This window comes from Cupressus sempervirens, chromosome 2, assembly GCF_028749045.1.
Source record: "Cupressus sempervirens isolate cs-2001-9-10 chromosome 2, ASM2874904v1, whole genome shotgun sequence".
Classification (NCBI taxonomy): Eukaryota; Viridiplantae; Streptophyta; class Pinopsida; order Cupressales; family Cupressaceae; genus Cupressus; species Cupressus sempervirens.
The window spans coordinates 602870440-602892975 of NC_143119.1; the positions used below are offsets into that span (position 1 = coordinate 602870440).

At 37.2% G+C, this 22536-nt stretch overlaps 1 protein-coding gene across 1 annotated transcript in view; it reads right to left on the reverse strand.

Moving 5' to 3' along the window:
* LOC149574838 (protein FIP1-like) overlaps positions 1-22536 on the reverse strand; it is a 307614-nt gene that overhangs the window by 124815 nt on the left and 160263 nt on the right. Inside the window, exon 7 of the mRNA XM_089814675.1 lies at positions 1218-1273. Coding sequence (XP_089670801.1) covers positions 1218-1273 — 56 coding nt within the window. The remainder of the gene's footprint in view (positions 1-1217; positions 1274-22536) is intronic.

A 22536-nucleotide genomic window follows, 5' to 3' on the forward strand; every position in this document is an offset into this window, starting at 1 on the left:
AAAGCTTCAACAGATCACTAATGGTGCTCTAGTTGTGCAATAGTGAGGGTCATGTCAAATTCGTTTGTCATCCCACTCTGTACTTCTAAAACTAATGGCATGAACTAACAGACATCCATTCTTGTTTTAACACTCGGTGCCACCAAAGGACATTTACACTTCAAGCAATGGGAACAGTGTATTTGTAGGGATGATTAACTTGTGACCCAATAATATCATAGCATCTCACCAAGCACAGTGACAACTGTACCTCACTGTCCCATTATATACAGTTCCATTTCACCTTTTATGACCCATCCAACATCGTGCATCCGCAATACAATAATTATCTTCCATTTGTCTGACAATATATAGTATTGTCAAACTGAAAACCACATAGCATTTCCTCCAAAAGGGACAAGGTATTGCGCATCATATGAAAGAGTTAGTGACAAATATTCAACAACAAAAAGTATCATAAAGTAAAAGTAGTCATCTCCATCTCTCCCGTTTGTGCATGTTACAAATTCCAATAATTTGACAAATTTCAAAATTCTTCACTTCTATAATATACCTATTAGGCTGAAGAAAGTTGTTAAGAAAACAAAATGTTCGCGAAAGTACAACACATGTTGCTAGTGGCAATAACAAATAATTGCCTCTACCATCACACATCGTGCATCCGTAATACAATAATTATCTTCCATTTGTTTGACAATATATAGTATTGCCAAACTGAAAACCACATAGCATTTCCTCCAAAAGGGACAAAGTATCGCGCATCGTATGAAAGAGTTGGTGACAAATATTCAACAAAAAAAGAGTATGATAAAGTAAAAGTAGTCATCTCCATTTCTCCCATTTGTGCAGGTTACGGATGCCAATAATTTGAAAATTTTCAAAATTCTTCACTTCTATAATATACCTATTAGGCTGAAGAAAGTTGTTAAGAAAACAAAATGTTCACGAAAGTACAACTCATGTTGCTAGTGGCAGTACCAAATAATTGCCTCTACCACAAAAATCTACCTTATTAACCAATGCAACATTGACAATGTCATCATATTCAAAATATAGCCCAATGCATCAACAAATGTTGGAGTCAAATATCCATGATTCCTCTACTTTCAGTGAACAACAAATCTCTTTCCAAGCTATCTGATTTTATGCTAGACTTCGAAAAATTGTATGTGTCCAAAAAAACAAATTAAAATATAGTATCAGGTTTCAAAACTCACAAATGTACAAAGCAACTGCACCTCCAGCCCAAATAATTTCTGCAAATATTACAATCCTACAAAACACAAGCAGACATGTATCAGCCAAAAATACATACTATGCAATAATTAAGCATAACTATTTCTATTTAAAAGGAATTAGCTAGTGTCAAACAACTAGTATATTCTGCTGATTCTATGCAAATAAATCACAGAAAAATGATTGTACTGTGCACTCAAATGTAATGTCACCATTTTTAGCAAGGTCCTGCAGTTGGCCAGGTCAATTCACCATCACAACCCTCGTGAGCTAACATTATGATTTGAGGGTCTTAGTTGTGTGGTTATAGGATTTTCAGTAGTCTATGGTGTGTTTTGACTCCGTTTGAGGGGCTTACTATTTATAGTAAGTCACAATGAGCTCAGTTGAGTTAGAGGAGTTGGGTGATACTCTCAGTTTTTATTTCAGGCTTCCAGTTTACCAAGAATCTTGGAGGGAGCGTCTATTTATAGTAAGTCACCCCGTCTGATTCATTCATCTTCTTTCATCCTCAAGATCACTTTGGTGTTCTCAAATTTTGATTCTAATGCTTCTTCAATTGTTTTCGCAAGATGGGTGAATTATTATTATTATTCATCTAAATATGCTAAGGCTGTTATTTTTGTTGATGTTGTTTGTTGGTAACCTCAGTATCATAGCTCATTGGAACTAGGATGAAAATTTTTAAATCGTGGGAACAAGAAACAGAGGCCTTACATGTCAAAATATTAAGTTATGGTGGAAAAGGTTATTTTCAGAGCCAAAAGCAATTAATAAATTAGATTATAATGGCACTTCAATATATTTTGTTGATGCAAATTGGATCTCAGATAGAAATACCGATAAGGATAATGTAAACTTACTTTGTGCAGATGGCAGATTCTGACTTTATCTTTTGTATATATAATGTTGAATGAAAGGAGAATGCTGACTGTATACTCGAAACTGCAGAGAAGGTGATCGATCTTGGGATTGTAACGGTGTTAGGAATTTATGGTTTTTAAGTCTCAAGAACTGAGTGCATATGTATATCAATCGAAGAGACATGACCACTGTAGGGGTATGACTCTACGTGGCCAAAGGCCACGTAGAGTCATGACCTTATGAGGTCATGACAGAGATTAGTTAACTATCATAACAATAATATTAATATGCTTGCACCAAAAACATAGATATCCATGATCGGGAGATAGAACTGAGAGCCCATTATGGTATCATTATAATGCAGCAACAATCATATATGGTTAGATCAATATGCAACCAATGACTCAATCCAATCTCTGATTGGCATAAAAGCAGTTGTCAATGTATCAAACCCGATATGAATCGGAGGCAAATAATATGAATATTACTTTGACAGATGCTAAACTTCAACATATTTTAATGTTGTGTGTGGGAAGCTTCTTAAGTGAAGTTTATTTGGGAAACGTTGTGCCATCTGGAGATTATAAATATGAGCTCATTTAATGAGTAAAGCATTCGATTGATTATTTGTTTTTGTTGCCTGTGAGGAGCATCTGAATTTGTGCCCTTGTTGAAGTATAAGGGTTTTGAGATTTGAGAATTGCATTTGCAATCACTTTGCAATTTAGTTGCTGAGGTATAGCTTAGATTGCCTAACTTCTCTACTGTTACACATTGTGGCTGAGAAGAGAATTGTTTTCTGTGAGTTTGTTAGCATCTCCTTTACTATGGTTGACTGTGGCTGGGAGATGCTATTTTTGTTCAGAAATGCACTTGTTTGAGAATTGATATTTGGAGTCTTTTCTTGTCGGTGCTTCATTCTTCTATTTGAAAGATCTGATCCATACATATTGGCATTGCCAACCTTGGCATATTTTGTGGCCGAAAGGCATTGACTTTGCCATTTTTCAGACCTGTGTTTGACTGGGAAAGCTTGCAATTTTGTTAGAGGGCTGTGTTGGATAGTACAGGGCCTGCATTGAATTTTCATGGGCCTGCAATCAGACCCTGAGAGCCGAGGAAGCTATTAGAGAAGGCTGCATCAGTATTGGAGGCAGCACAAGTACCAACCCTTCCTAACATGGCTGCCAAAAGTTACTGTCAATGACTGCTGTAAGGAATGTTGGAGTGTTCAGAACTGCTGGGCAGATTGTTGAATCTTTTGGCCTTTGTATTACTGGATCCATCATCCAGGTTCCATTGTAAAAACATTCAGTGTAAATGCGATTTCAATTTTCAATTGTTAACTGTCATGTAAGCAATCAGATTTGCATTGAATTAAGATGGTTATTAGTCTATGTGATTGTGTTAGTTTCAACATAGGCATTCACTTGAAAATTGTGCTTACAAAATTGTGATACCAATAATGATTTCAGTATTCAATATATATGTTCTAATAATTAACTCAAACTTCACAAGAGATTTGTCACTACAGTTGTATTGAGTTAGCATGCCAAGTGTTTGACAAAATGTCAAATCATTGAAATGTGAAAGAAATTGATGCATGATTTAGCTACAACCAGACAGGGTTATTATAGTGGTATTAGAGCTTGCTTGCAAAGTGTTTGACGAAATGTCAAACAACTTTGTTATATAAAAGAATTTGGTGTTTGTTAAAGATATAACTGGTTGGGGTTATTGCATCAAATTAGAAACCTCTAAATTAATGAGCATCATACATATTCCATGACACACACTCCTATATTACATCTATGCAATTTTTTTTGCATGAAATTATTTTCTCCATTTTAATCAAATTTTATGCATTTTTAATTTCCCAATGCAATTGTCTAGTTAAATGGCCAATGTTAAGTTCAATTTTATTATGGCATCCAATGAGTGGGTTTTTTTATACTGTTTGTATAACTTTATAGTTCTGTCTATGACTTTGTTGGTTACAGTGACCATGTCATATATGCTCAAGACTTAGTAATTTTATGTGTTTTAAGAAGACTTTCATTCTATATAACCCTAAATATATATTTAGTCTAAATTATGGTTATATGGCAATTAATGGAATAAAATGTGATGGAATTAAGATTAAATGCTATAGGTGCGGTTGTTTCCTTCCTAACAGGGTTTTGCACCATATGATGAAGTGCACTACTGTGATGTTCCAAGTACGGAAGGCTGTAAGTATGGGGAAGAAAGACTCTTACAATACAAAAGGAGGGATCTGTATGGTAGGGAAGGAGGGAAAGTACAGATTTAAGCGTCCAAGATGTATGTACAGAGTTGAGGCAATGCACCATTAAGTTCGTATGGTGTCTCCAAAAGGGTTGTACAGTGACTTAGTTCTAGGTCGTATAGTGGCTAAAAGCATCCGTACGATAGCTTTTTTCTAGGTGTACGGTGGAGGGGTTGTGAGGGCTGTACAGTAGGCCGTACGAAGTGAGGTGGAGAACAAGAATGGTTATGCGAGAATGTAGGTGGAGGGGAAGGTCGTATGGCCAAGAAAGGAGCAGCTCGGGAGCAAAAGGAAGTGGTACAGACAGATATTTGAGCACAACACTCTTGTTTGAACACAAACACCAAGATTTTTATCGAAGGCAAATGCGAAAATAAAGACTCGAATACAGATAATTACTTCAAGAAAATGTGTTGAAAGATGATGCTCCGATTTGCTAGATCCGAGTGAAGTATTACATGCAACAACAGAAAAGGGTGAGGGTTCAATCCCACCGAAATCACACAAGCCAAATAGGGAAGATCTTTCACTTCCGAAATGGCGAACGATCCAGAACTCCAACAGGAATTCGCAATACATAGAATATAATCCAAAGCATGCCTAAAGACAACCTACATGCCATGCTTAAATACCCGTCAGGAACAACTTTCCTAGGGTGTACAAAAATAGCCGATGGCGACACAAATTACAAAAACAAAAATAAAAATGGGTCCGAGATACATTAAATCAATCGGCCTGTTACAACATTTTCATAAACAATTTATTTTATAATGGCAACATTATAGTCCTCCCGTCCCAAATTTTGCTTGTCCTCAAGCAAATGCAATACCAAATGCTAGAGCATGTGCTCGCCCTCCCACATTGCGTCGTCCAACGGTAGGTGTCGCCAACGTACTAAATATTCCTTCACAGAGCGGTTTAGTAGAATCTTTTCACTTACTTCAACGATCTCAGCTGGTTCCAAAATGAGCTTTCCTTCTTCATTGAGTGGCGGAAGGTCGGTAGCAACTATGATGTTCTACCCTACGGCTTTCTTCAAACAAGAAACATGGAAGACATTATGAATACGGCTACCCTCCGAAAGTTCCAGCTCGTAGGCAACTTCACCAATGCAGCGAGTTACACAATAGGGGCCATAGAATCGGGGTTTCAGTTTTTCTTTTCCCTTTTCCTTCAATGAGGATTGCCAATACAGTCAGAGCCTAAGATAAACCAAGTCCCCTACTTCGAAACTCTTCTCCAGTCTATGTCTGTCAACATACATCTTCTGTTGATTTTGTGCTTGCTGTAAGTTTTCCTTCAAGCATCTCAATATGTCCTGTCCCTCTTGAAGCCAGTCCCTCACCCTTGGTGCGTGACTGTCACCCAGAACCGTGTCGATGAAAGAAAGGGGTTCATACCCATACAGAGCTTTGAAGGGTGTCATTCCAATGGACATGTGGTACGTGGTATTGTAGCAATATTCCCCTAGATGTATCCATTTGACCCATGCCCATTGTTGTGCCAAAACATAGTTCCGAAGGAAACATAGTTCTGAAGGTAACCTTCAAGCCATTTGTTCACAATCTCTATTTGTCTGTTAGTTTTCAGGTGGTAACTAGTACTTGGTGACAATTCTGTCCCTGCCATCCAAAAGAGTTTTGTCCAAAAGATACTGATGAATCACCTATCCAACCACTAACAATGTTTCGGGGTAACCCGTGCAGACAAAAGACTTCTCTAAAAAATAGCTCGACAACTTGTGCGGCCTAAAATTCTGAGGGGATGGCAAAGAAATGTGCATACTTTGTCAACCTCTCAATCACCACAAAAATGCAATCCTTTCCATTCACCTTGGGAAGCCCCATTATGAAATCTATCAAAATACTTTTCCACTTATGTTCTGGAATTGGCAGCGGTTGCAGTAACCCGGCAGGTAGGGTATGTTCGAATTTGTTTTGCTGGTAGACCACACACTCTTACATACTGCAACAGGTACCCTTTTAATCCTTTCCATGAAAACCTCTCCCGTAGACTTATGTACATTTTGAGGAAGCCCAAAGGTCCTGCCAAGGGTGAGTCAAGTACTTCATTTAGGATTTTTTGCCTCAATTTAGATTTAGGCACTAGGAATATCTGGCTCTTATAGTAAATGATGTCATCTACTACTCTGTACCTATCATCCTTGGTGATGTCATCCATTAGCTCATAGGCAAATGTGTTTTTGGAATATTCTACCAACAACTGTGCTTTCCAATCAGCTGAAATCTGGGTTAGTAAGCAGACGGCGAGCTTTCTGGACAAAGCATTTGCAACCACATTGTTTCTTCCTTTTACATATTCAATATCAAAATCGAAGGCCTGAACCTTGCTTACCCATTTCTGTTGTCTCTCATTCAAATCCTATTGCTCCAAAAAGTATCTCAAGCTATTGTGATCCGTGCGAATGACAAACTTGGCACCTACCAAATACTGTCGGAACTTGGTTAGCGCATGTACGATAGCCAACATCTCCTTGTCATAGATAGAATATAGGCGTTCTATTTGTGTAAGCTTCCTACTCTCATAAGCTATGGCGTGTCTATCCTGCATCAGTATCGTGCCAATGCATTCTTCGAACGCGTCGCACTCCAAAATGAATGGTCGATTGAAGTCAGGTAATGCCAGTATGGGACAAGTGCTCATTGCCTCTTTCAGTTTATCGAAGCGAGTTGTCCCTTTCCATTCCATAGGAAAGACCTCTTCTTTGTCAAATCCATCCAAGGTGTGCTCAGCTAAGAGAATCCTTTGACGAACCTCTGGTAATAACGGCATAGTCCGAAAAATCCTCGCAAATCTGTGAGTGATTTTGGGGGAGGCCAATCAAGGATAGCCTAAATCTTATCCTGATCCACTTGAACTCCGTATTTACTAACTACATGCCCCAAGTACAATATTTCTGTCATACCAAATTCACACTTGGACTGCTCAGCGAACAAAGACTGTTCCTCCATGATACTTAGGACTTCCTTCAGATGCTTCAGGTGCTCCTCCCATGTCCTACTATAAATAAGATCATCAAAAAATACCAATAAATACTTATGCAATTGTTTGTTGAAAATGCGATTCATGCATGATTGGAATGTAGCAGGTGTGTTTGTCAATCCAAACGGCATGACCAAAAACTCATAATGTTTGTAGTGGTAACGAAAGGTCGTCTTTTCTATGTCTTCCTCCCTCATGCGGATCTAATGGTATCTGGAATGGAGATCTATTTTCGAAAAATAGACTACACCATGCATTTCATCCAACAACACGTCTATCCTTGGAATGGGATATCTATTCTTTATTTTTTTGTGTTCAATGCACGGTAGTCCACACACATGCGCATCGTCCCATCCTCCTTTTTGACCAAAACCACAGAAAGGGCTGGAACTGGGTCAGATCCATCCTTTCTCTAGTAGTTCCTGAATTGTTTTTTCAATCTCATCTTTGAATTTCTTCGGATGGCGATACGATGTGGTTATGACCGGCTTGGCTCCTGCTTCCAACTCGATAGTCTGCTCAAACCCTCGATGAGGTGGTATGCCAGGAGGAATGTCAATGAAAAATTTATCATGTTTACTCAAAATATTCTGGAGCTCATCATCCTGTGGAGGTGTCCAATACCCTTTTATAAGTTTCACTGAGATAAAACAATGCGCAACCCGCGCAACGTCATCATGCCGAAAAATTGCCTCCATTCAATGTGCAAAAACTTCCTTCGGACCTTCATTTGCCATTCCACGGAGGGCAACCTTTTTTCCATCAACAACAAAAGTGAAGTCCATCCGTTTGAAACTCTAAGTGTATTCATCAAGTGTCTCCATCCACTGTATGCCTAGAATAACTTCCATGTCATCCAAGTCTACTATGAAGAAATCCTCAGTCATCGTGTGATTCGCCATTGTGATACTTAGCTAAGGAACAAGGTGCGTGCAGGGCAAAAGTCCCTCTGGCAACCTTGACCTGAAAGCCTACGTGCATCTCCGTAGGTAGATTTCTTCGCTTTACTAAGGATGAGTTTATAAAATTTAGAGTAACTCCACTATCCAGCATCATCGTAACCCGTTGTCCTTGGAGGGTTCCCCGTACACAAAAAACTATGCACCTCAAGCTATTGGCTAGGGCAATGGTTCCTCCGCATCGTACTAAAGCTGCAATTCTTTCCGTACAGTTTAAGCTAACCATGCTGGTGTTGTCATGAGGTTGGTTGTCTTCGACAGGCATTTCTTCCCATTCATCCCCATCATCGGACACAACCTCAATGTAATGGATCTTCCTTTTTCCGAAGCATCTGTGGCCAAGCTCCCAAGGTTCCTTGCATTCGAAACACAGTTTCTTCCTTCGGAGTTCCTATCTGGTAGCTTCATCCAACGACGGCTTCCTGGGCAGAGGTTTATTTTACGTCGGAAACGCCGACAGTTTGGCATGTGAGTAACTTTGAGAGGATGATGCAAATGACGATGCCATACTCTGCGCCTTAATGATAGCCTCTAACAGGGTGGTAGGGTTGAACCCCTTTACCCAACCTTTCAGAGGTTCTATCAATCCATCCATGAAGAGTACTACCCGTCTTCTTTCAAAAATGTTCATGACCAAAACAGAAAATTTCTAAAATTCGGCAACGTACTGATCGACCGATCCATTTTGTCTCAGCTGTACCAAATCTTTGAAATCAAGTTCCGGATCTTTACCATCGAACCGCTCTATCAATCTTTACGTGAATTCCGTATAAGTATTTATTTGATCATGTCCTCATGTGATGGTGTCGTGATGCCACCACTCATGCGCAACTCCCTCCAATTGCAGCGCCGCAAATTTGATTGCTTCTTCTTCTGGCATAGGATTCAGCTGGAAGTAAGTATCAGCCTTCATCACACACACTTGCGCAAATATGGAACCGGATCCGTCAAATGGAGACAAATTTACTTTACTCAACTTTCTTCTGAGATCATCGTTAAAATATCCTCTATTACCGCCTCCCAAATATCTCATTCTCAGATCCGCATAACCTTTGTAGGATATATCTTCAAAATTTGCATTCTTCCAATCTTCTCTCAGTTGCTCTTGGATCTCTTCAAAGGTTGGTTGTTTTCCTCTGTGTTGTGAAGGAAAAGTCGGCATGGTAAGGTCGAGAGCGTGTTGGATGAGGGTTTGATTTACCCGACACTGAGTCCGCGCTGTGACCATTTTGTTCACCGCATATTTTATTGTGCGCCAACTTCTTGAGAGTCTCTTCCATGAGTCGTTGCATATCAATGATTTGTGCCTGGTTCTTGGCAAGTTCCCTCAGTAGTGCCACGAGTTTGGCAACTGTCAGTTTCGGTTCGGTAGCCATTCGATCAACGGAATGTGTCCTCCTCTTCCATCTATAAACTCTCATTCACTATCCACAGGCTGGCAGGATCGAACAGCACTGATACCACTATGATGTTCCAAGTGTAGAAGGGCTGAAAGTATGGGAAGAAAGACTCTTACAGTGCAAACGGAAGGATCTATACTGTTGGGAATATTCAAGATATGACAAGTTACTGAGAGGGGAGGGGTGAATCAATAACTTTAAATTCTTCCTTTTAAATTTGCCACAAATCAATCTATGCTATTGTATGCATTAATACTGAAAGTTAAAACATTCATCACACAAAAGAACACAATATTTTGGTGACCTAGAAACCTTCCAAATAGAAAGTAAAATTGGGGTGGGGATGATACCCCCAAAACTTCAATACTGCAGTATAAAGTTGGCTTGTTAAGGCTTACATTGACCACTTCTAGTGATCTGCCCTTTTAGGAGCACAAAGGACTGCTAGATCCACCTTATTAGAGGATTTACAAACATACAATGAAGTATGCACTCGGTTAAGAGATTTATACAAAGACTATTAAGTCAACCTTGTTAAAGCATTTAGAAAATTGATTCACCTGTTACGATGAAGCAATGGATCTACTTACAACTGATTGCTGATAAGATCCTTTACGCACTGATCACCTTATGTGATGAATATAACTTTTCTGTCTCTGTATTAACCTTGTTGTATTCTTTGAACTGCTGCTGAAAATTTTTCGCATGTACTTCTAAAAAAAAATTCATATCACTTCGCTATTGCTTCATCTATATGATATCTTACAATACACCTTACATATATACCTTTCAAATTTACAAAACTACAAGGTAGGCCAAAACACAAGTGAACAAATACATTACAAAGTCGGCCCAATAGTAAATAACTCGGGTTCACTGAACTAACTCGGTGACCTTCTAATACACGGCATTCACTGCATTACTCGGCATCATCATGCACTCGGTAGAAGTGAAGGCTCAGTCCATACTAATTACTCGATGTAGTTCTGAACTCGGTGACCACTAGTGACTAGGTAGACGTAGTGTCATTCGGTAGATACTACACACTAAGTTTACCTTGCTTCACTCGGTAAACAATATTGCTTCCAACGCTCGATTTACACAGAATCTGCATGACACAAGCTTACAGCTCGGTAGACACTGTGAAGCTCAGTAGACACTGTCGATCTTCACATTGCTTGCATTTGCTCGGTAGCCACTGTTTGCTCGGTGTAAACTACTAAACTCTTCAAAGCTTGGTTAACACTGGAATGCTCGGTAAGAGTAGAGAATTAAGTGTTGAGCTCGGTAGCTATACTGATATGGATAAGTGTTGTCACTAATGGCAATACTAACTTAATGCCAACATATACGATAGGGAAGGAGGGAAAGTATAGATTTAAGCATCCAAGATGTCCATACAAAGTTGAGACAATGCACAGTGAGGTCCGTACAGTGTCTCCAAAAGGGTCGTATAGTGACTTAGTTCCAAGCCGTGCGGTGGCTAAAAGCGTTCGTACGATAGCTTTTCTGTGGGTGTATTGTGGAGGAGTTGTGAGGGTCGTACGATAGGCCGTACGAAGTGAGGGTGGAGAACAAGAATGGTTATGTGGGAATGTAGGTCGAGGGGAAGGTCGTACGTCCAAGAAAGGAGCAACTCGAGAGCAAAAGGAAGTGGTATGAACAGATATTTGAGCCCACGGTCACAACACTCTTGTTCGAACACAAACACCAAGATTTTTATGGAAGCCAAATGTGAAAATAAAGACTCGAATACAGATAATTACTTCAAGAAAATATGTGCCGAAAGATGATGCTTTGATTCACCAGATCTGAGCAAAGTATTACATGCAACAACGGAATAGGGTGAGAGTTGAATCCCACCGAAACCGCACAAGCCAAATAGGGAAGATCTTTCACTTCCGAAATGGCAAACGATCTAGAACTCCAACAAGAATTCACAATACATAGAAGATAATCCAAAGCATGCCTAAAGGCAACCTACATGTTGTGCTTAAATACCCATCAGGAACAACTTTCGAGGGTGTACAAAGATAGCCGATGGCAACACAAATTACGGAAACAAAAATAAAAATGGGTCTAAGATACATTAAATCAATCGGCCCATTACAACATTTTGATAAACAATTTATTTTATAACGGGAACATTTCAACTACTGCAGCTCCTATAGCTACAAGTTGTGTAACTTCTTGCAGCCCATTGACTAGTCAAGTGTTGAAATAATCTTCCAGCTTCAAAATATCTCTGTTAACCTGTCTATCCAAGAAGAACCTTGAAGACTTATTTTAAATTTTGCTAGTGGAAGATAACAAATTGCTACTTCTAAAAGACAAGTGTAGAATGAGTTAATCTCCTCTTAACTGATCAAAGCGATGTAACTATAGTATGACTCTTTCTTCTAAGTTTTTGTCTTATTGATAGTAAATCTTCTCTTAGATTGAGGGATAGCGCACACATGTGTGGTTGAATCTTACAACCTTTGAGAGCTCTATATATTGCAGCCTTCACACTAATGCACTAATGCTATTTTGTATTGTTCCAATAGTCAATTCTAAGCACTACAGTTTGTCAAGATGAATCCATGAATAGAATGAGTGTTAATCAACTTATTTTCTTGTGTTGAGTGTAATTGGAGTTACCTCAAGTGGGGCCACTTGAGGTATATCTCCTCCCAATTTTCGTTATGCATTATAGTGTAATAATTTGATAAGAATTTTCCCAGAATCTATTAAAGCTTACTATTTGTTATGCAACTATGTTCCTCTACAATTGAACATTATTGCTGGATCAATTGTTGTAGGCAGTTAAATGATTCTTAGTTAAGGCACATAGCATTTCAATTCTAATTGTTATTAGGATAGTGAAGAAGTTGTAATAGGATTGCATGTTATCCAGTTAGATTAACAATGGTTTTAAAGGCTAATGACTAGGTACTCTGTTGTATTCTTTATTTCAGTAATTAGATAGAAGATTGAATGAGATGATGATGCACTAACTATGCTACTCCATTTCAAGTCTACGACCCCAGATTGATAAGCTAAATGTTAACCATTGCTAGAAGAGGTTACTCAAGTATGGAATTTACTTAGAGATGATAGGGTAACCAGGTATTTAATCATCAATGGTTAGTGGAACTCTAAAACCCACCTTTATTGCCCCGTAGAAATTCACAACAAAAACTCCGAAATTTTTCTTAGCATAAGACATCATAAATTTCCAAACTTTAACCTTTGCCTCCAACTAAGAAATTTAAGTGACTCCGACTATTAACTAGCTAAGACAAGTCTTCCACTATTAAGAAAAGCATATCATTCTTACTACAGCCCTTAATATCATTCTTTGTAGAGAGCTCGATCAGCAACAGGTTAGGGCCAAAGGACAGGCAAGTTTCAAATAGGATAACCCGACTATGGACCACATCTTGACTCGTTGCACTATCATTAAGGAAGCTCATTCTCACTCCTCAAAGGTTTGTTGCTGCTTTGTCGACTTTAACAAAGCCTTCGACATGGTCTCCTATTGGGCACTTTTTCAAAGACTTTGGGACATCAACATCCTAGACATACTTATCATTGCTATCATGAGATTTTATGAGTTAGATCTTGGTAGTCTTAGGACTCCCACTTACATCTCTAGCTTCATTAGTAGCACCCTTGAGGTGAAGTAAGGATGTCGCCTATCCCCTACTCTATTTGGGATTTATATTAATGAGCTTGAGGACTTTCTCCGTGATTACCTTCCTATGAATGGCAGTTTTCGTCTTCAACATATACTAATTCACATTTTGCTCTTCACGGATGATGTGGTTTTTTTGGCCTCCTCCCCCAAGAGCCTTTAGAGACAGTTGGATTGCTTCACCTCATTAGGTGACCTAAGACGGTTATCTATGAATGCGGGTAACACTAAGGTAATGGTAAGTGATTTCCTTAAGACTTCCCGTTTCCACTTATCTTTTGATGGTTTCGAGATTGTGATTGTCTCGGCTTATACCTACTTAGGGGTCATATTTGATGGTCCTCATTTCAATCTAAGGCATAGTATCAAACCATGTATTTGCGAAGGATTCAGTTCCCTTGCTCTTCTTGAGAGACAGTGTTTTAGACATTACTTCAAGAACATCAAGTCCAAGATGACACTTCTTGAGACTCTCGTGCATCCCATAGTTCTCTATGCTTTTGTGGTTTGGGGGCCTCCTATTCCGAGGTCTGATTTGACCTCTATTGAGCGGCTACAAATCCTTCTCCTTCAGCTATTTATCAAACGCAAACAATTCACACCTTGTAGCATTGTTCTTTTAGAGTTTGGGGTGCATCACTTCATGCTTGAGGCCATTTTTGACCTTGCCTACTTCCTCCATCATTTTTGTAGCTTTGCTCACTTTGGGGAGTTTCGCCAAAAATATCCCTACCTCTGTGTTCATCAGAGTCCCTTGCTCTCTCTACACCTCCTTCCAGTCGGTCTCGTGAGTGATTTATTGGGTTACCACCCTTATGAATATAATAGGGATCTCAATTGACCACCTTCCCCCGTTACATTATTCTTTAGATGCCCTTCCCCACCTTTCCCCCTACAGGCAGGATCTGAACAAATGCTTCAAAGATGATATCTACAAATAGTACATTCACACCTGTTGGGTCAACCCTCACAGGGGGGCTTCGTCCAAAGATGGCTTTCTATCTGAGCACTTTCTAGAGATTCAGGATGGTAGCATTGTTTGCCCACTCTATAAAATTCTCATCACTGGTAGTACTCTCTCAAGATTCATCTTGGGTTTTTGAGAGTTGGTTGTTGTCTGTGTCAAGACTAACCACTTGTTGGATAAAGATGACAAGATTTGTCAATTTTGCACTCTTAGTAACGTGGAATTGGTGGAGCACTTTATCATATGTTGTCCTATCTATTATGAGATTAGAGGCAGGTTTTTGTCTATTAAAAGAGTCACCCTCTATCTCGTCCTTCTTTACGTACACAGATCAGCAATGTGTAGCTCTTTATCTTCAAGAGGCTATTTGCTTGTAAGACCACTCTTTTGAGCACCCTGTGCGCCTTTTATTGGATCAACTCATTACCGATAATGATCGTTGATTAATTATGAATTTTTATGGTAAAGTCAATAGTAAATACACATAACTACAATGTTTATTTCGAATCTCAATTACTTCAATCATTTTTAACCAAAATCATAATTAATTATTAGTACTCAAATGACAATTATTATTATTAATTTAAAAATATTGTTTGAAACAATTTGTCATCAACTCATATACTATCAATCAAAATAATAATAATTAATCATTATTATTACATTATCTAATAATAATATTCAAATATTATTAAGTCAAAATAATACTTATCAAATAATAATTCTTGTTAGTATTAATTTAGATAGTAATAATTACACAAACCCAAATTATAGATTGTTATTGAAACCATAATAATTAATAACAAACGTTATTACAAAATAGCAAATATGCTTCATTTTTAATGAATATTGATATCCTTATGTTATTAATCTTAAATATTAATAAGTCTGGGAAGAGTATTAGTTAAAGGCATGTCGTGACCATCCACCATGTTGGGTATATATGTATATATATGTGACCAAAGAGAACGGTAGGGAAGAAAATGAAAAGGGAAAAAAACACTCAATAGTAACTATACAACTCTTCCTTGATTCAGCCATATTCATGTCCAAGTCAAGAGATGACAAAAATAATCTGTTGATGTTTTGGTAGCTTTAGTAGGATTAACCTATGAGATCAAAGAGAAATTAATTAAAATGATATATATATAATTGCAAAGTTTCTGCAAATTCTGATAATTAGAGTGCTGATGAAGTACTTAAAATTTGTTGAGACTAACCTTCAGATATTATGGACCGAATATAATCAATCTTGAAAGTAAGTTTTGAATTCGTTATTAATTCTACAAGTAGATCACCAAGGGTTGAATGCTAGAAGGAGCAGACTTGTGCAATAATTGTGTGCCTTCTATCTACAAACACACCCCTATCTTATACATAACCCAAGGGTCTTGACCGTTCAACAAGCACACCCCTTCCTAGGTTGGCCCTTACTAAATCATGTCCCTTCCTCAAAATCGGCGCCCATTCTATTTTGACTAATGGTTAGTAGTTAACTAACCACATTAGTCAATAATAGGTCAAATAAGACACGTAGAAAATTGTCAATTATTCCTAGAGGAAGTATAATGATTCTAGGTCCATATTATAAGATTATTCATGCATCTAGTTCAGACTAATCTGATAAATTAGAATATTTATATTGTTAGGTTATCAGGAATTAACACTCCCTCTTAACATGGTAATATAAATGAGAGATAACATATGTATCTAAATCTTCTAAGCATGTGGTGTCATTGTACACATGATACTTTGTCATATTACTATACCTGTAATATGACTTATCACTTATACTTGTGATAACAATATTACATAGAATGCAATAAATAGGATAAAATAATACAGAGATTGATTAAATTTTTCCTTTATCCAAGATGTGACTCATAGGCACTGACAAGCCTATATCACAATATAATCCTGAGTTTAGATCTGGTAGTACACGGGATAAAATTCGGAGAATGATTAAATTCTTCCTCGATCCAAATTGTGACTTATAGACATAGCAATGTCTACATCACAATATGATCTTGAACTCATCTAAATCTTACAATAGAACTCTACTGTTTAGCACATTATCTAAGAGATTGTCATCTCTCATAATGTATTTTATACAAGTATTCATTATCTCAGAGATCGTCACCTCTTAGATAATGAATACAAATGGTTAAGCCCATAACAATCAATAGCCTGACAATAATAATTTTAACACAAAATTATTTCATTAATAGTTTGAAGAATACAAATGTATTATAATTCAACCATACCAAGTCCTTTTCTAAAATGATCTTTCTTCACTCAAGAGAGAGGTTTGGTAAGAATATCTGTTGTCTAATCTACAGTGAAAATGTATTATAACTTGACAATTTTCCTATTTACCATATCTCTTACATAATAGTAACGAATTTCAATATGCTTGGATCTATCATTAAAAAATGGATTCACAGAAAGCTTGATGGAACTTTGATTATCACAGTGAATGATAGTGGGATTCATGGGTTGATCAAATAATCCCACAAGTAACTTTCAAAGCCAAACTACTTCCTGAGAAGCCATTGCAGCTCCAATGTATTCAGCTTCTGTAGAACTCTGTGCTATTGATGACCGCTTTCTGCATATCCATGAAATCATTGCTGAGCCTAAACTGAAACAACATCTTGAAGTGGTTTTCCTATCAATAACACTTCCAGCCAATCTGAATCTGTGAATCCATGTAAGTTCAAGTCAACTTTCTTATACTTAAGCCCAAGGTTAAGAGTGCCTTGTAAGTATATCATAATGTGTCTGACTGCAACTAGGTGAATCTCCTTTGGCTCACACATAAACTGACTTAAGGCATTAACAACATAGCAAATATCAGGTCTTGTATTTACCCAGTACATAAGAGACCCAATCATCTTTCTGTAAAGAGTAGAATGTATGGAGGGTGCTTCTGTTGTTGCTTCCTTAAGTTTGTGTAGATTAGTCTCCATTGGAAAAGACATAGGTCTGCAGTTCCACATTCCAAATCTCTTCAAAATGTCTAATGTATACTTTCCCTGATTAAGTATTATGTTGTCAGAGTTTTGTCATACTTCCAGCCCTAGGAAGTAATGGAGTCTTAAATCTTTCATATCGAATTATCTAATTAGATCTTTCTTGCATTGATCTATAAGATGATCATCACCTATTATTAGTAAATCATCAACATATAGTATTAAAATTATCATATCATCTTTATCCCTTTTATATTAGAGATTTGGATCAGCTTCATTCTTAGAAAATCCTAAACTGGTGAGATACGTATCAATTCTTTCATATCATGCCCTTGGACCCTATTTAAGCCCATACAGAGCTTTATTGAATCTGCAAACAAAGACTTTAGGATTATGAGTTTCAAATCCTTCGGGTTGTTCTAACTATACCTTTTCTGTAATCTTCTCATTTAGAAATGTTGTTTTCACATCAATCTAATGTACTTTACATCCCTTTGATGTCGCAATAGCTAGGTCTATTCTTACGGAGGTGTATCTAGTAACTGGAGCAAAAGTTTATTCATAATCAATTCCCTCCTTCCAAAATAATCCTTTGGCTACAAATCTGGCCTTATATTTTTCAATGCTACCATCAACAACATGCTTGATCTTAAATATCCACTTAGAAGAGACAACAAATTTTCTCTCAGGCCTTGGAACAATTTCCCAAACATCATTCGAAGCTGAATGTTTGATAGCATCTTAAATGTTTGTTGGTTTTGAGTTAGATAAGTAACTCATGTTTGTTGCATAGCTAGAAAATCTTTTGGGTCTTTTGCTCTATCTGAAGGTTCCAGATGGTGTAGCGGAGTCTTGTGCTTCCTCTACAGTCTTAATAGCCCAAAGTGGTCTTTTCTTAGGATTTTGAGTTTCCTCAAGATTAAGGTTTTGAATCTCACCTTTGATTTCTTCAATGTTCTCCCTTTGAAACTCAGGATCATAATTTTCTTCATAACTAAGTATATGAGAGGGGTCTTCAAAACTTAGGGCTCTTTTGAATGCAAGCTCTTCTTCAAAGATAACATCTCTACTAAGTTCAATGTTCTTTGACCAAGTATGTCAATTCTATATGCTTCAAAGGTTTCACTATACCCGACAACTATGCCTTTCCTTCCGGAGGGTTCTAACATAGTTCTCTTTTCTTTTGGAACATGTATGTATACAGGGCACCCAAATATCCTAAGATGACTTATATTTGGTTTAACCTTCCAAAAGACTTCTTTAGGGGTTTTATCTCTAAGGTGGGAGTGAGGACTTTTGTTTTTTATATAGATAGCAATACATGAGGCTTCTGCCCAAAGATAAATTTCTAAGTTTTGATCAAAGTATCATAACTCTTGCCGCTTCTATAATTGTCCCATTCTTCCTTTTTGCTACCCCATTTTGTTGCGGATTATAAGGAACAATATACTCCCTCTTAATTCCAGCTTCTTTACAAAAATCTTTAAACAAATCTAAAGTATGTTCCCTTCCATTATCAGACCTAAGAGTTTTCATTTTATGTCCTGATAGATTTTTAATTAAGGTTTCGATTTCTTTAAATCTCTTAAGGATTTCTTCTGAGTCCTTACATTTTAACAAGTAAATCCATGTTTTCCTAGAAAAATCATCTATAAAAAGTATATAATACAAAAATCCTCCAAGAGAAGGAACAAACATAGGTCCACATAAATTTGAGTCGACTAATTCTAAAACATTGTTAGATTTTCTAGTCTTAATCTAAAATGGACTTTTCGTGTTCTTACCTAGTGCACATCCTTTGCATATGCTAGAATGATCTTTATTTAATTTAGGTAAACCAGTAACCATCTTCTCCAAAGTCGATAAGGCTTTGAAGTTTAGATGCCCTAACCTTCTATGCAACACTTCATTTATCAGTGGCTTCATGGATTAAGGCTTGAATAGGTTCTATATTTAATTCATACAAGTATCCCTTTCTTTGACTAATCAACTTTGATTTCTTAAGTTAAGAGTTTTTAGACCAGGTCCTTACTTTACCATCTATCAATGCAACCTTATGTCCATAGAGAACATAGAGTACTCTTTTGAGATGAAGAGAAATACCCGACTTCAGTTTCAAGGTGCAGTTCCCAATTCCTTTGACATAATGAGTGGAATTATCACCTATGGTAACTTCATCATTAACTTCTTCTGATATTGAGTCTAGTACTTATTTGTATTTTGTAATGTGTCAAGATGAACCACTATCAATTACCCATCCTTTGCTTGAAACTTCATTTGATAGCATTGAATACAATACACATTTCTCAGGATCATAGTTTTCCTCTTTCCTAATAACGTTTGTACAATTTACTTGTTGCTTTGTATTCTCTAGGCAATTTGATTTATAGTGTCCAAATTTCACGTTTTGGATAAATCTCTCTTAGGTTTGTCATTTCTTTGATGAGCCTTCTTCTTCTTGAAGTGCTTCTTGTTACCTTTGTTGGAATTTGTGTTCAAAACATGAAGTTCTTCATCTTCAGTTTTCAATTTCCTTCCTTTCTTGAGTTGCCTAGATTATTCTTGAAGGCAATCTACTTTAAGTCTATTGAAGTCTTGAAGTTTGTCTGTAGCACTTACTCCTTGTGAGAATATTTCCCATGAATCTAGTAATCCATCTATTGCCATTAATGTTAGTTCTTCATCATTAATTATGCATCCAATGCTTGTAAGTTCATCTCTTAGACTAGCCGCACTTAGGAAGTATGAATTCATAGATTCTTCCTTCCTCATTTTAATATGATTTAGTTGCCTTTTTGGTGAAAGGGTTCTAGTTGCATTATTAACCTCATATGCATTTATTAATGCACTCATCATATTGAATGTTGTCTAATGTTTCATTACCATAGGTACTATTTGTTACAAGATTCAAGAAGAGTTGGCAGATTAACGGATTTCTGGATGATTCATTGATTAACAGAGGAACAAATGTGTTCCTTATAAAGAATTACAAGGACGTTGTTTCTTTTTAGAAACAACGTAGACTGAAGACGGAATTAGAAAAAAAACTAGAGACAGGATAGGAAACATTCCTATCTGGACTGAAGAAAAAAGAGACGGGATAGGAAACATTCCTATCTAGACTGAAAGACGGACTACAGACAAGTAGTTGACTATTATAGAAAGTATAAGATATTATCTTAATACCCTCCCTTAATGGTCAACGTACGGATGTCGGAACATTCTGTGATAATTGAGACCCTCCCTGGATCTACAAAATGCTGAAACAAAGAAGCTTTGCCAAAAGAGTGCTATGACTCAAAATAAGTTGCATTTACAAAACTTCGTTTTTGTGGAAAAAACGGTAAAACCCAGAATCTCACACAACCTTGCGTATTACAGACAACTTGAAATGATTTTTGAGGAGAAAATCAACAAACCCAGAATCTCACGCAACCTTGCGTATTACAGACAACTTGAAATGATTTTTGAGGAGAAAATCAACAAACCCAGAATCTCACGCAACCTTGCGTATTACAAACAACTTGAAATGATTTTTGAGGAGAAAATCAACAAACCCAGAATCTCACGCAACCTTGCGTATTACAGACAACTTGAAATGATTTTTGAGGAGAAAATCAACAAACCCATAAAAAACAAAAACAGATTCAGAAGGCAAAAAATGCATCTTCGCCTTGATCAGGAAGCTCAACAACTTGTGCAGTTGGCTGGGAAGCATTTTGCCTTGCTTGGGCAGCCAAACGTTTCTGGCACTCGAACTTCATATGGCCGAACTTGTGACAGTAATTACACTGCACATTTTGCTTCGTAGAGCCATCCAGGGATTGAGCAGAAGGTTGATGCTGGAAAGGCTGAGAAGACTGATGGTTGCCGATGTTCTGTTGAAAGGATTTTGCAGCAAATGCCTGCTCTGAAGAGGTTGTAGAAGCACTGCTGCCAAACTGTTGTTTCCAACGATCCTGCTGCAGAAGTTTGGTGCATAATTCTGGAAACTTCAGATCAACATTAGTTGACGTAATGTTGAGTGTTTCTATGAAGTGCTCATAGGATGATGGTAGACTTTTTTTCAGAGTGATGACTACCATATCCTCTTCCTCCATTTTCCGACCAATAGCTTCGAGCTGATCACGGATGTCCTTAATCTTTGTCAGATGCTCTTGTAAGGACATACGTTCATCCATCATAATGGAGAACAACTGATTCTTTAGACACCAATGTGCATAGACAAATGGGGCTAGAGTGTGCTGAACAAACACAGGCAGACCCGAGTTCGGGAATTGCTCTAGGCCAAAAACGCTAAGCGGGTTTTAGAGAAATTCAACAGAAATAATTTTGAAAAAATTTAAACAAATAATTTCACGAAGAAATTATAAATTTTTTCGAAAAAATTTAAGTAATAGCTCTGATACCATGTTACAAGATTCAAGAAGAGTTGGCAAATTAACGGATTTCCGGATGATTCATTGATTAACAGAGGAACAAATGTGTTCCTTATAAAGAATTACAAGGACGATGTTTCTAAAAGAAACAACGTAGACTAAAGACGGAATTAGAAAAAAAACTAGAGACAGGATAGGAAACATTCCTATCTGGACTGAAGAAAAAAGAGACGGGATAGGAAACATTCCTATCTAGACTGAAAGACGGACTACAAACAAGTAGTTGACTATTATAGAAAGTATAAGATATTATCTTAATACTATTTCATTTATAACTCCATCTAATATGATTTTCATGGCTATCCTGTTCTCTTTGATCTAGTTAGATTTATAAGGATCGGCACCAGGTTGCTTGGATTCCTTATCAACAAACGATGTTACATCATTTTCTTCAAGAGCCATCATAATTCTGAATTTTGATGCAATGAAGTGGTCTTTTCCATCAAACCTGTCTTTGGGTCTAATTGCATTGACCATTGTAGGTAGAAGGATGTTGCTAGATATGTTTTAAATCTGATTATCAAGTTGCAAAGCCAGGTTTCAACTACCAGAGCTCTGATACCATGTAAAGTTTCTGCAAATTTTGATGATTAGAGTGCTAATGAAGTAATTATAATTTGTTTAGACTAACCTTCAGATATAATGGACTGAATATAATTGATCCTAAAAGTAAGTTCTGAATTTGTTATTAATTCTACAAGTAGATCACCTAGGGCTGAATGCTAGAAGGAGC